We start from the raw sequence: 15,632 nt of genomic DNA, 5'->3' as shown, positions 1-15,632 counted from the left end.
TTACTCCCATTATTATCACACTTCTTTTTTCATAACATCATTGGCCCAAGAACATATTAATATGCAAATTAGATACAGTGTATATATTTTACTCACATATTGCATAAAGTAAAATGTTATATCAAATCATTCCAATTATATCTTTCATAACATTGTTATGAATCATCTTTATAGTTTGGTTAAAAAATCCTGAAACCTAAAAATGTATTGGTGAATGGAAATTGGCAATGTTTTTGCCTATGTCATTTCATGTCTTTTTTATTTTTTTTAAACAACTGAGTCCTGTTGTCCACTACAGCTAAACATATGAATAAAACATTTTTGCAAAAATGTTTTCCCCTCCATCTGCTTCTTAATGCTCTATAATTAAACAAAGTAATAACATGAAAACTCACTGAATTAAAGAAATCCTGGGTCTCAGGAGGATGTTACAGTTGCCACCTTTTCATCAAGACAATGAACTCGAACACTTAATTTACCACAATCAGCTTCTTGTAAAATCACTGTAACTCCAGCAGCTTTATTATTAGGCTACTATTTTATCACATTTACTCATTAAAAACAAACCAGTCTCAGCTAAAATGTCCTTAACGAGTAAGTAAAATCACTTTTACACGTGTGTTGACCAGAATCAGGACGGTGTCTGTGTTCTGTGAATTGGGAATGATGCGATAATGTGACTTTAACGCGAGTTTTGTGTGTGTGAGTGAGTAACTCACTCCTGTGATCTTCTCATGTCACTGACTTCCTTCTTCAGAGGGGATCATTGAGAGATCAGGTAAGAGCTGGCCTGCTCTAACACACTTTAAATCATGTCAACACCGGCCATCTCATGTGTCTTATCGTGTTGTTTTCGGTTGTTGTCCGGAGGTTTCACCTGATGTTTTGCATTAATTGACGGGATTTCTCTCATTATACAGAGCTTGAAGGTTAGCACAGGCTAGTTAGCTTCAGTTTAACACACATCCCCCCGCACGCTAACATTACTACAGGTCTTTTAGAGGGTAAACGCGCATTTGAGCGGTTTATAGATGATTTATCGTCACGTAAGTGCTTAATTTACGGCTATATTCGTGTTTTTGACTGTACTCGTCCATGTCTCGCGATAGCGCGTCAGTTTTATTAGCCGTTAGCAGAATTAGCCGTCAAAGTCATTTTACGTTTACATTAGGCATATGCTTATAAGAAACTGGATTTTTATTAAAACATTAAGAGTGTTTGTAATGTATTTCATAGCGGTGTTAATAAACTTTGTCGTGTTAAGGTCATTTGGACTCGTAGTTTTGTGTGAATGACTCCTACACACAGGCCTCGTTTATCTAAACAAAGTTTAAACTAGCCCGAGATATGTTTGTGGTTATGTGTTACGCTCATAAACACTGTTGTTTAAATGGTTTTGTTTTAATTCGTGTCTGTAAATGAAATGAAGTAGGTTCACTGAGTGACACGTAGGCGAAACGAGCTCACTGACATGATATCCACTAAGTATAACACACGTTATTTAGCAAGATTTGGGTTGTTTCACAAACTTAGGGTGCTGTCAACCCGCACAGAACCCTTTAGGCAGCACAAAAATGCTGTCTAGGCGGGGAACAACACAACTTGGGTGTGTATGTAAACATTTCAGGTGCCCTGGAATAGAGAAAGGCAGTGAGTTTGTCCATCTTGGTGTGAATCACACAGGCATTTGTGTCAACTAACTCGTTTAACCCTTTGTGTTCAAACCAGACCCCTGTCAGACACTGTGAAGCCAAGGGCTGTCGTGATGTCGGAGCCCAAAGCACCCGTCCCGGCTCCTGGAGACACCTATAAAGGCTGGCTCTTTAAATGGACTAATTACATCAAGGGATACCAAAGGCGATGGTTCGTCCTGAGCAATGGCTTGCTGTCTTACTACAGGTGAGTTTGTGACATGTTGTTGATTGATCAAACTCTAGAAAGCACTTTTTTTTTAATCAGGTTTCGCTTCCGTCAGACAACAGGTCTCCCAATTTCTGATAGGAACGTCTGATGTCCTACTGAACCCTTTGTGATGCTGTCAAGTGTTCTTTGGCCGTTCACCAATATCTGATAAGGTGCAAAGATTCAGATAGCGAAATGACTTGATATTCTGGGTATGGCAAGCATTGCTATTGCTAACCCAAACCTCTAACCCTGAGTATTAAAGAAGACCTATTATGACCTTTTACAAAGCCTTGAATTAAAAAAAATTAAAAAATAAATTATTGGGGGCTCTACTAGAATAGGTTTTCATGCTTGAATGATCAAAAACACCTTGTTTTTCACATATTTGACATTGTTGCAGCTCCTCTTTTCCCAGTCTGTCAGTAACGCCAAAGCAAATAGAAGGCAAGCCTGCAAACTTTAGCCCAAAAAAGTGTAACGGCTCGGCTAATGCTAACACTCGGCTGTGGCGTTACGCAGGGAATGAGACCAGAGGCTGTTTTTGTAATGGATGTCAATGGAGAAGAGGCTCCACGACACTGAATAAACTGCTTTTGTGAGGAAATGGCTTATCATTTAATGAATCAAGGTAATCAATGTATGTTGTTTAATTAAAATAAAAAATGAAGTTTTCTTTCTATCGCTGCCAGGTGAGACTTGTATTGTAATGATTTATGACTGCTGTGCCTAATGATGATATAACGCTTTTTTAATGAATGAAGGTAAAAATACATATAATGTTAGTGAATTAAATGTATTAAATTACAATTAAGTATTCTTAAATGTATGTTTTTTGCACCCTGCAGTGACTAGTACTGTGCAGGTAATAGACTTATCCACGCTTTTTTTTTTCTCGCAATAAAGCACATTCCACAAACATTGCAGTCCTACTGTACATTTACTAGCCATATGACACCAAATCTAGAACATTTATTCACAAGACCAATGCGCTAATAATCCACAAGAAACTCATTAACGTGAACTCTAATTGACTGTCATAAAACTTTGAACGGCGGGCACTGACGTCACTGCGGTTACACGATAGGCTGAGGTGCCTCGCGTGATCCAAGCTAGCCGTTATGCTTTCTCCAATAGTAAGAGATACAGACCCTCTCATCTCCCTAATATAAGACCATCTCTGGTAACACTCGGTTTAGTTCCTGTCTCTATGAAGCCCCTCCTTCTGAAAAGCACACTGTGCTCTGATTGGTCAGCTGGTCCAGTGTGTTGTGATTGGTCAACCTCTTCGAGCAAACTAATAACTAACTCAACCAGGCCTCTCCCCTTTATTTGCGTATGTCTTGGGCGGGAATTATTTAAATGAGGAATATTGTGACGTGTTTGTTCCCTGAAGAAAACTCAAGACTACAATGGGAGGCGTTTCAGGGAGTTCAGAAACCGAGAATAACTCCTGTCTGAGTGACTTTGTGCTTTAACTTTACAGACCTTTTTTATGCAAACAAAATGCGCTTAAAGATCGTTGAACATGAAAAAAAGCGTAATAGGTCCTCTTTAGGCTTATGCACATAACCCGTCCCATATTGTTTGTGCTAAATTGATGATGTCTCAAGTCATACGACTTCGAAGCGATTGGACTTGTGGATGCTAAACAGGCCAAACAGCTTTTTCTCTATGCCTGTAAAATGATGCCGTTTTATGTAATTAGATTTGAGTCGATCTAATGGTAAAGCTGCATTCATCTCATTGGGCCGCTTTGTCAATTATTAATACTGCATGTGAGCGTGCAGCAGCGCCTGCGTGTGTGTCTGTTTGCTCGTGCGATCCTCACTGTTTGCTCAACAGTTTGAGATGAGAGGATAACACATTCTTTAAAATCCTCCCTCATGGTCTGATGTGTAACTCTGTAAATATACCATGACATAACAAGGTCCAATACCTCAACAGTTGGCTAATGAGCGTATGATCACTATTTTTGCTTTCTTTTATTATGTTGTATTTGTCCATAAATGTAAATGTCATTAAATGAATGCTGTGTTAAAGCCACGCCAAAGCAAATAAAAATGTCTGATTTACATTAGTGCTTCATTGAGATCGAGCTGAAAATTGCTGCGTGTGTCGCTGAATCGTCTAATTTCACAAATATAGCTGATTTTCACTGCAGGCACAGATATATGGTGAATTATCAGACATTTGATATTCTAACAGGAGCCAGATGCACCACAACTATGATGCTTACTGCCTTTTTGTGAATGGAAAGGCCTTTTTGTTTTTTTTTTAAAGAAAGAAATGTACTTTTGCTTTTGGACTGTGGATGCTTTTAAACGCGGACTTAAACTCACCTTTTTAGTAGAGATTTTGGTTAATTTAAAAAAAAAAATCCTTTGATTTTTGCTTAAATATAAAGTGTGTTACAAATAAAATGTATTATTCTTATTACTTTTATTCAGCAGGAACGCATTAAATTGATTAAAAGTAACAGTAAAGACATTTATAATGTTACAAAAGATTTCTATTTCAAATAAGTGCTGTTTCCTCTGAACTTTTTATTCATCAAAGAATCCTGAATAACAGTTTCCACAAAAATGATTGATAATAGAAATGTTTCTTCTGCAGAAAATCATATTTAGACTGATTCTGAAAGATCATGTCATGTGACACTGGAGTAAGGATGCTGAAAATTCATTTAAAAATCTTACCAACCACAATCTTTTGAACAGTATTGTATGTAAATAAATTTATTATTTATTTGTAATTTAGTAACTTTTGATAAATCTCAAATACTTCCTGTGTGAAATGTGTATTAAAGCAGTTAAAGAGCATTTTGCACTCTTTAGAAATGATGAATTTAAATGTTCGTCACACAATCTGTCACATGTGCATCGGATTTAAATACTGAATTTAAATTGAAACTGATTTTGTCCGTCGTTCAAAAAGAACCTAAATATTTTCCTTCCCTAATATAGCAGATGTTTTTTTGATACACCCAAAAGCGCATTACATACTGTGTGATGTCATAAAATATAAAATATTTGAACAACATAACTTTGCTTTCAAAATATAGTGGAAACTTCCCAATCATTTGGTGTAATACAGTTACCAAAATAATTTATTTTAGGGCATTATTAAGCACTGTCTCCAACATCAGGTTCTGATTTCTATAGTGAATATACATTTTTATAGCTTTGCATGGACTACTCTAAAAATTGTATTCAGCTAGAAATTGTTGTTTGTGATTTGCAACGACTAAACGACTCTTAAATACATTAATCACCATGAGTCAACGTGTGGAAAGTCTGACTGTAGCATTACAGTGTAAATAAAAGGCTCAAGTGCACATTGTCTTTTCCACCTCCACATGACCACTTTGATTGGCTGAGTGAGTTTGGGTCACATGACCGTCTTAACAGGTCATCTCTGTTTAGGAGGATCACACGCTCTACTTAAGGCTTGATTTCAGCACTTCCTCTGCTCCTGCAGGCAGCTCTCAACAGTTTCTTATTGTGTGTGTGTGTGTGTGAGAGAGAGAGAGATAAAGAGATCAGGAAATGTACAGGGCGAGTAAGAGATTTCAGTTTCACAGGTTACAGGCTCTGACTCTTGTGCCTCTGTTAAATCGCCTGGCATCGGTCTTGTGCCATGTCGTGGACCGTCCAAACTGGTCTTGTCTCATTTTTTCCTGCTGAGCATGGAAAATCCTGAGAACTGAGGATTCATCAGTGTTGGCAAATTACAGTTAAAGATGGAAACTTTATTTATATGTCATATATTTGGTGCTGTTTACATATGAGCGGCTTACCAGGATTACTACAACAGTGTTATTTTAGGATTACTTGTATACTATTATAGTGTTTATTACAGCTTTGAATTGGCTTTTATTTGTATATTTTCAGTCTCAAACAACTTATCTCATTATGAATATGAATTTAGTTTATTGAATATTTTGCAAGACACGTGTAATGTATAGAGTTTTGTATTTGTAATCAATGACTGACAGTACGTAGTTTTATATTGTACTGTTGTTTCTCATTTGATTTGTTGTCTTGGAGCTGGTTGGATTGATTCATGTCTCAAATTTTTCCGAATATTTGCTAAGATCATAACATGGAGCTTTTTTTCAATCTGATATCAGATACTGCGATAACAGCGGTAACGTATCTTCTGTCACATAAACGCTCGGGAGTAAAAGAAACTCTAGCTGAAGCCATTTCTCGAATGCTTACCTTTCGGTGCTGATTCATGAATATTACATCAGATGCCGAAAAACAGCTGTCAGGGGGCTTTTGTTCAAGTTTTTGCTGGCAGAGTTTTAAAAGAGCCTCATGAATTATCCTCTAACCTCGCAGAACCAGACTTTTGAGTATCGTTATCATGTCGGAAACACATTTAGTCTTATTCTAGCATCATGTAAACCATTTTTACATGTAAAATTGTATATACTATGACCAAATGAAGTGTTTCATCTTGAACACAACATCTCATGTCCATCCCTCTTGCTCTTCCAGGACCCAGGCGGAGATGGGTCACACGTGTCGGGGCACCATTAACCTGGCCACAGCCAATATCGCGGTGGAGGACTCGTGCAATTTCGTCATCTCTAATGGCGGCACGCAGACGTATCACCTGAAGGCCAGCTCAGAGGTGGAGCGGCAGCGGTGGATCACAGCACTGGAGCTGGCCAAAGCCAAAGCTTTCCGCATGCAGGCCGAATCAGGTCAGTCACGCCCATCACTAACACTGGGAAAGGAACGGGAAACCACATTTGAGATTAGCTCAACACTGCACACTCAATACAGTTTGCGGTGGAAGGCGTTTCACAGTTTCTTCTTCTTCTTCTTCTTCATCATTCTCTGCAGATGATTCCGGGGACGAGTCCAGTCCTCCTGCGGCAGGACAGGGTGGAGGCTCACGAAACTCAGAGGTGCAGTCCACGCTCCGGACCCTGAGCAGCAAAGTGGAGGATCTGAGCACATGCAACGACCTCATCGCCAAACACGGCTCTGCGCTTCAGCGGTCAGTCTTTCTCTACCAGTTTGGACACACTTGACTATTATTCAAGTACATAATAAGTATATAAATAATAAAAAAAAATACATTGACATATGTTATATATATATTAGTGCCGATTAATCGTATTAATGTCATAGTTAACTCGCGATTAATCGCACATTTTTATCTATTCTAAATGTCTCTTGATTTCTTTTTGTCCCATTCTTTTTTCTCATTTTAATGCTCTTATCAACATGGAAAAGTGGATCGGCTTGCTTTGTGCAAATGTTTTTTATTGAAAACAACATTGGCATATACAGTGTTCAATTTCACACTAACATTCTCACTAGGAGCAAATAATCTCTCACACAATGTAACACTGTCCATCAATAAAAGGGTGAAATAAATACTGACGAGGTCCTGATATTGACGAGGGGGCGGAGAATTCGCATCAGCTGTGTGTGTGTGTGTGTGTGTGTGTGTGTGCTTGGCCATCATCAAGTGGTATTTCAGACTGGACGTGCTGCGATGATGATAGCTCAGTTCACAACGACAAAACACACAGATCACTTTGGTCTTGTCAATGGAACCATTTGGCAACTTTTTAAAAGTAAACTTTCCATTCAGAATCTTATTGGCATCCATTTCGGTGTTTCGCGCTCGTCATCCACTCAAAACGTAACGTTAACCAACTATATGGCCGGCTTGCAAGCCCAAACAAGTGTGTGCGGCGTGCCTGTTGTTTTGTTTGCGGTCTAGCTAGATCCGCTTGCGCTTTGGTCGACGAAGCAACAAAACGTTCAAGCCATTGAAATGAATGAGTTTCATAGCTGCCGCGTCCTGTTGCAAAAGCATGTGAAAAAAACTACAAAGTTTGCTAGGCCAAAAAGACCGTTAATTGCGCAATAAAAAACGCCGTTAAAATGGGTTTGCGTTAACGCCGTTAATAACGCGTTTAACTGACAGCCCTAATATATATATGAATAAAAGTTGGATTTTATACATAGTGTATGTACATTTTTCAATGTAGTCTTAAAAAGGAATCTGAAATAATAAACTAAGTGATTTTTAGATGCATATGAAATACTAATTTTCTGCAGAATAGATGCACGGCACCAGCTGCGCTTTCTCGCTCTCTCATGATCTCTCTGACAGCGAGTTACACACAAACCCGCCTCCCTTCACTCACTCGTTTCATGTGCTCCGGATGAATATTGTTGGTGTTACGGGGCTTGAATTTCGGCGTGGGAATGTGTGTATTGCGCATAATTTTACTCATTACTCACACCCAAAGTGCGGCACATAAAGACGCCTCTTAGTACTAAATAGTTATTTTTTGCTGCTTATTGTGTTAAACAGTCAAATACACACAAAATATTGTCAAAATGCTGGTCTTGTCTTGGCGAGTATTCACATAAACACAGTCAGTTATGGTTTAAGTAAACGTTGACAGTTGAGAAAGAAAACATGTGTAACAGTTTAATGGATCCGTGCATCAGGTCTTAAAGTGACAGCAGCCTAATATTCCTGCTGCCAAATTATGAGATAATATTAAAAATATCTATATGGCAGTTTTTCCCCATGGTATCAATGTCAAAATTGTGGCCAGGGAAAATGCTGAGTGGCTAGTTTTAAATTTTATATTCCAGTAATAATTTTAATTAACTTTTTTGTAATTGTACATAAATTATTCTTTTTTTCACTCAAAGATTTGGCCTTTGTGCTCAAAGTGTCTATGTGACGTTCAATTAGTTGATTCTTATGTTTTCTTTCAGGTCCTTGTCTGAGCTGGAGGGCGTTCGGTTGGAAGGACAGACGAGTGAAAAGATTCGGCAGGTGACGGAGCGAGCCACGCTCTTCCGCATCACTTCCAACGCCATGATCAACGTAAGGCAACCAGGCAGTATATTTGCTTTGGGGAATTTGCTTTGTGGTTATCCGTTTCACACACAGAAACCACTCTGTTAAACGTATTTGTCTGAAAGCCTATTTGTTCAGCGCTGAGGTTTCCTAAGTGCGTTCGAACGCTCCATCACGTGAACTGCGCCTGGATAGAAAATCCAACGCGCGCGCCTCAGTTGTTCGCGCTCAGTGATGATGAGAGGAGACTCAGAGACCCCTTTCTTTACGTTTGTGTGCGTTTTATGAAAAACAAGTAAGTTCCTACTATTGTTGTATGTTTATACTGCGTTGTAAGGAATGTTGTGAAATTTATGTATGTTCATGCGAACTAGTTTTATTTGTTGAACTGCGTGACTAATTAGTGTAGTCATGATACCAGAGCGTGCTGTAATATTCGACATGTTTCCTGTGTGAAATAATTAGCCCTCTATATGTCAATTTAGACCTTATTTGTGTTAGTTATTTAGAAATATGCTTCTGCGTTCGAGTGCAGTGTATTTATACTGTTTATTTGGTGCTATCTGCATCGAGTGTTATAGTGATATAGTGTCATTCTGCATAGCCACTTAAAGGTGCATCAGTACAGATATTAAAGGCATATGGTGACATATTCTGTTACACTGGATTAATGTTAATGATTATTTTCTGTACTGTACCGTTGTGAATGATGACAATGAGCATAGTATAGTATTCCTTTATTTGTTTATTAATCGGTTATTATTACCATTGTATTATTTCTTTTTCTTTCTCTCTGTTTAGACCACATACACTCAATTATACGAACTTGTATATTGGCATCCTGATCTTGGAAATAAAGATGATAAAGGATTCTCTGGCCGGAATCTTTCTGTAGTGTTCCCATCCTAAAAAGAACCACTAGTCCATACTTTACATTGGTCCTTCGAGCCGGATATAGGGTTTCCTCGACACTATGGAGTCATCAACTGATGGTCAGCAGCAGGAGTCATCGGACCGACCTAAGAGAGAACCTCGTCCACCTGCACATTTGGCCCAGTACGAAGTCACTTTGCTGCCCTCTCAACAGCCTGTGGTCCAAGCCTCCTCTACCCCTGTTGGACAACCAGACCAGGCTCAGTCAACCAGGGCTAGGAGTTTGACAAGTTACCGGTCAGCTACACATTCACGACGGTCCTCTCAGTTATCTTACGGACTCCATCTGTTTCGAAGTACGTCTGATATACAAGAAGCTGCTTTAGAGGAGGAGATCAAAGGATTGGAGCTAGCTGATCTACAACAGGAAATAGAAGAAGAAAGGAAAGCTGACTTAGAAGCTGCAGCATTGGATGCACAAGCTAGAGAAGGACAGCGGCTACAAGAGGAAGCACATCTGGCTAAAGAGAGAATAGCTAGAGAAATGGGGAGACGCAGGCGCTTGAAGAAACTCGAGAAGGAGGTGCACATTGCCAGTCTTGTAAAGACCTACCTGACAGGGACGAACGATGATTCTTTGTCTACGTCGTCAGCTCCTGCTACGTTCTCCAAGTTACGTCTGTCATCACCATTGACTCAACAGCCACCTCTGGTGCCATCGGTTCCCATACAGCACCCACCTGTGCAACAGCCAAATCTAGCGCCAGTTCAGGTAGCACCTTTCTCCACTGTTCCTAATCAGATATTAGCACCATCTACTAATCCCGTCACAAGTGCCCAGATCAGTGTTCCTGTCAGTGCAGCACCGATTGCAGTACCAGTCTCTGTACTTCCATCTGGACCTGTCTCATTCGTTCCCAGCCTCTCCACGGTAACTACTCAGGCAGGTGGAGCGTTACCGATGACAATGTCTTCTGTCACAACTGGTCTCCCGTCTCAGCACCTAGGGGCTTCAGCTGCCAGTACAAGTTTCACAATGCCACCACGAGCAGTTACAGTGGCACCGCCACCTTCTGCAGTGCAGTACCCTCACCGCAGTATACCAACCGCATCACCAGTTCAGACGGCACCACCCTGGACCTACCCGGGTATGGAGACCTTGATTGCTACATCTTATGGCATTCCCAAACCGACACTTCCCTTCTTCGAGAGTGGCAAAGAAAGTGATTTTGCACTTTTGAAGATGGCGCTTGACAACTTGATGAATAGTCACCCTCATCTCAGCGAGCACTATAAATATCAAGTTCTTCTGGGTCAGCTCAAGCTTCAGAGTGCTCTGCAGTTGGCCAAATCATACATGTATGACCCCGCACCGTATACAGCTGCATTGGGGGCTCTGCAAGATAAATATGGCCAGCCAAGACAACTGGTTCAAAGTGAACTAGGGGCAATCCTCAATTCCCCAGCCATTAAGTCAGGAGACGCAGAGGCATTCGACTCCTTTGCCCTCTCGGTCCAGTCGCTTGTCGGTATGCTACGCACTTTAGAGGGACCTGTGGGATACGAGCTCAAGTGTGGTTCCCATGTTGACCGTCTCTTAAGCAAAATGTCTCCTTCCTACAGAGATGGATTTGTGGAATATTGTCTCGTTCGCGGAATCCTGCAGCCGGGTTCAGAGCTCACCTACTCCCTGCCCGATCTCGCTGCGTGGCTACAGATGAAGGCTCAAGCCAAGCGTCTCGCCAGTCGGGCTACTCTTCTCTATAACTCTACAGGGCCTACCTTTCCAAAGAGAGATCAACGTAGTCCAAAGCCCAAAGATAAAACAGCGTCAGTCTTCCTCTGCTCTGGGGAGGCAGCCGACAAGGAGACTTTCCATTCGAAGTCCCAAGCTTTCAAACTCAGTCCTTATTGTCCGTTTTGCAATAATAAGGAGCACTACCTTAACTCATGCTCCGACTTCAAGAAACTGACTACAGCTGAGATTAAGAAGTGGATTCAGGAAGGCGACAGATGTTGGAAATGCGGCCGCGGCCACAAAGCTACAGCCTGCACGCTTAAACGCCCATGTAAGCTTTGCAAAGAGAAACACCTTACAGTCCTGCATGATGTTATCCAAGAGTCATCCCAGAAAGTGCTGATGGTCAGTAATCCGAAGCCCATTGTCTACATTGAGCAGCCCAGAAGCCCTCAGAGAGTGTTGCTGAAGGTTGTCAAAGTGCTTCTGCATCATGCAGATCGCATTCTTGAGGTATTTGCAGTGCTCGATGATGGTTCGGAGAGAACTATTATCCTTCCACAAGCTGTAGAGCAGCTACAACTCTCTCAGCATCCAGAGACGCTTCATCTGAGGACAGTACAGCAAGAGGTGAAGGAGCTGAAAGGTTCTTCAGTTAGCTTTCATGTTTCCCCCATCTTCAAGCCAAACAAGAAGTTTTGGATTCCACATGCTTTCACAGCAAGCAGTTTGAGTTTATCTGAGCACACGTACCCATTAGCAGCTCTCCAGAAGCGCTATGAGTATCTCAAAGGACTTCCTTTGACGCCTATCCACAGAGCTCAACCTCTGCTCCTCATTGGTTCTGATATGCCTCAGCTTCTTACTCCTACACAGCCAGTCAGAGCAGGCCCATCTGGCGGTCCTGTAGCCATATGCACAAGGCTAGGCTGGTCCTTGCAAGGTCCTTTTGACATTATGCCAGTCTCTTCTCACCAGTCTTCCTGTCTGCACATCGCCACCGAGTCTTCGTATTCTGAACTCCTCAGAAATATGGAACGTCTTTGGCATATTGACACAGTCCCCTATGTCAGTGAGAAGACTGCAACGCATTCCAAGCAAGACCAGCAGGCACTCATCCTCTTACAGACAGCCTCCGAACGTGTATCGGTCGACGGTACCCAGCGCTACGCTACTCCACTGTTGCGTCGTCAGCCATTCATCCAACTCTGTGCTCAGCAAGATGCAGTGATGCAAAACCTACGCAGCACTGAGCGCCGGTTGGCTAAGGACACCGTTCGAGCAGCCTCATACTGCAAGGAGATGGATAAACTTGTTCAGTCCGGCTATGTCGCGGAAATCTTAACAGAAGAAGCAGCAAAGTCTATAGAGTCGTGGTATGTACCTCACCATATGGTGCACCACAATGGCAAGGACAGAGTAGTCTTTAACTGTTCCTTTTCCTATAAAGGCCTGTCCCTGAATGACCAACTCTTGCCGGGACCAACTCTCGGTCCGACCATGATTGGAGTCCTGATGCGGTTCCGATGTCATGCTGTGGCCATCAGCGGAGATATTAAGTCGATGTTCCATCAGATCCGCTTGTTGCCCAGTGATAAACCACTTCTGCGATTCCTGTGGCGTGACATGCAGAGGACATCTGAACCACGCATATTCCAATGGGAGGTGTTACCATTCGGAACAACGTGCAGCCCCTGTTGTGCAGTCTTTGCCCTGCAGCAGCACGTCAGAGATCACGAACCACCAGATTCTCCTCTCATGCATGTGATCGAGCACTCGTTCTATGTCGACAATTGCCTCCACAGTGTGAGTAAAACTGAGTATGCGAAGGTTCTAGTCGATGATCTGCGAGCGCTTCTGAACAAAGGAGGTTTCGAGATCCGGCAATGGGCTAGTAACATGCCTGAAGTTGTAGCACATCTACCTCCTGAACCGCAGTCAGCTAGCAGTGAGCTATGGCTATCCAAGGCCAGTGACAACCTTCAAGAGCCCACGCTTGGACTCTGCTGGGATTGTTTGAATGATACCCTGAGTTACAAACATCGCCAGGCTGAATCTTCAGACGCTACTCTGCGTAACGTCTACAGTGTCCTTGCCAAGCTTTACGACCCATTGGGATACATTGTGCCATTCACAACAAGATGTAAAGTGCTTGTTCAGGATATGTGGAAGGCCAATATTGGCTGGGACGGCAAGATCCAACCCGCTGACCTTCTGGAGAAATGGTCAAGTTGGGTGCAGGAAATTCCCACTTTGCAACATCTCAAGCTGCCTCGTCCATATGCACCAGCCATCGCCGATACTGCCAACGCAACCCGTCACATTCACATTTTCTGTGATGCCTCGGAGCGCGCCTATGGATCAGTAGCCTACATGCAGACGACAGATGACAGTCAGCAAGTCTATGTTTCCTTCGTGTTTGCTAGATCGAGAGTCGCACCCCGTAAGCAGCTGTCTATTCCGCGGCTCGAGCTCAGTGCCGCACTTACAGGCGCACAGTTGGCTAGAGTGATCGAGACAGAGCTTGCAGTACCATCTGAGCACATCACTCTTTGGTCAGACTCCACAACTGTGCTGCACTGGATCAAATCAGAATCCTGCCGTTACAAAGTGTTTGTGGGAACACGTATCGCGGAAATCCAGAACCTGACCAACCCTGTTCAATGGCGGTATGTTGACACTCTAAGTAATCCAGCTGATGATATAACCCGTGGACTCACTCTGCAAGAGATGGTACAGGATCATCGCTGGAAAAAAGGTCCACATTTTCTCCATTTGTCTGAAAGGGAGTGGCCCCACATGCCCTCATTTGAGCTAGAACCAGACACCACAGAGTTTAGGAAGTCTGCCTTTGTGGGAACTGTGTCCAGCATCTTGGCCACACAACTTCCGGACCCCAGTAAGTTCTCCAACTGGAAAGAGCTTCTTAAGGAAACTGCCAGCTCCTTTCACGGGGCGGCTGATGCTAATACTACAGTACACTTTTCCGCTGCCGATTTTCTGCAAGCAGAGAAGCTAATGTTACAAAAGGCTCAAGAGGACTGCTTTGCTGAAGAATTGAGAGCTCTCAAAGCTGGACGTACTCTTCCTTCAGACAGTCGTCTCGCATCTCTGTCACCAGAATATGAAGGAGCCACGGAGCTACTCAAAGTTGGTGGCAGGTTAAGGCATGCTGAAGGACTAGACCTGGATACCATCCACCCAGTTATCCTGGACCCAAGCCATCAGGTGACAAAGCTTATCATCAAGGATTTTGATGAGTCACTACTGCACCCTGGACCAGAGCGGGTTCTTGCCGAGATCAGACGCAGGTTTTGGATTATCCGTGGTAGAGAGGCCATTCGAAAGTATCAGCATTCATGTCTGGAGTGCCGACGATGGAGAGCAAAACCTGACGTACCGAAGATGGCAGATTATCCACCAGCTCGGTTACGACTCCATAAGCCACCGTTCTATTCAACCGGAGTTGATTGTTTCGGACCTTTCCAAGTGAGGATCGGGCGTCGCACCGAAAAAAGGTGGGGCATTGTCTACAAATGTATGACAACCCGCTCGGTGCATCTGGATCTATTAGAAAGCCTCGATACAGATGCTTTCCTGCTGTCACTGAGAAGATTCATCTCTCGACGTGGCAGACCGTTCGAACTCCTCATGGACAATGGTACCAACTTTGTCGGTGGAGAGAGAGAGTTGCGTGAAGCCGTTGCTGCCATGGCACCTCAGTGGAAAGAACAACTCGCTGAACAGCAGATATCCTTCCGATTCAATCCTCCAAGTGCGCCACACTTTGGTGGCACATGGGAGAGGGAAGTGAAGTCTATCAAGACTGCACTTCGCGTTGTCCTCAAAAATCAGACTGTTCCTGAACCTGTCCTGATGACAATTCTAGTGGAAGTCGAGGGCATAATGAATGCGAAACCCTTAGGCTACTTGGCATCAGATGCTTCTGATCCAGACCCGGTCACGCCTAACCTCCTCCTCATGGGCCGTCACGACTCGTCGCTTCCTCAAGCAGTTTACGACCCCAGTGACCTCGGGAGAAGACGTTGGAGGCACAGTCAAGTCATTGCCGATCGCTTCTGGTCATCCTTCATCAGCCACTACCTACCAGGGCTACAAGAGCGCAGTAAGTGGAGGAAAGACAGTAAGCCACTCTCCATAGGCGATGTTGTTTTAATCGTGGATCCCCAACTTCCTCGAGCGTCATGGCCCGTAGGACGGATTACCCAGACTCATCCAGGAGCAGATGGACGCGTACGGACTATCAGTG

The 15,632-nt window shown here is 42.9% G+C and overlaps 1 protein-coding gene across 5 annotated transcripts in view; it reads left to right on the top strand.

Annotated features, from left to right (window-relative positions):
- Positions 1-686: 686 nt before the first annotated feature.
- Positions 687-15,632, top strand: part of osbp (oxysterol binding protein) — a 28,752-nt gene continuing 13,806 nt past the window's right edge. For 4 of the 5 annotated variants that reach the window (XM_056247230.1, XM_056247229.1, XM_056247232.1 and 1 more), the window contains exons 1-5: positions 687-778; positions 1,729-1,899; positions 6,408-6,616; positions 6,759-6,915; positions 8,667-8,778. In XM_056247230.1, coding sequence (XP_056103205.1) covers positions 1,766-1,899; positions 6,408-6,616; positions 6,759-6,915; positions 8,667-8,778 — 612 coding nt within the window. In that variant the 5' untranslated portion in view covers positions 687-778; positions 1,729-1,765. The remainder of the gene's footprint in view (positions 779-1,728; positions 1,900-6,407; positions 6,617-6,758; positions 6,916-8,666; positions 8,779-15,632) is intronic. The other variant, XM_056247233.1, reaches the window with a different exon arrangement.

This window comes from Rhinichthys klamathensis, unplaced genomic scaffold, assembly GCF_029890125.1.
Source record: "Rhinichthys klamathensis goyatoka isolate OS25496 unplaced genomic scaffold, OSU_Roscu_1.1 h1tg000044l_1, whole genome shotgun sequence".
Taxonomy (NCBI): Eukaryota; Metazoa; Chordata; class Actinopteri; order Cypriniformes; family Leuciscidae; genus Rhinichthys; species Rhinichthys klamathensis.
Note: the sequence above shows the minus strand (reverse complement) of the source record. Positions and strands in the feature narration are given on the sequence as shown.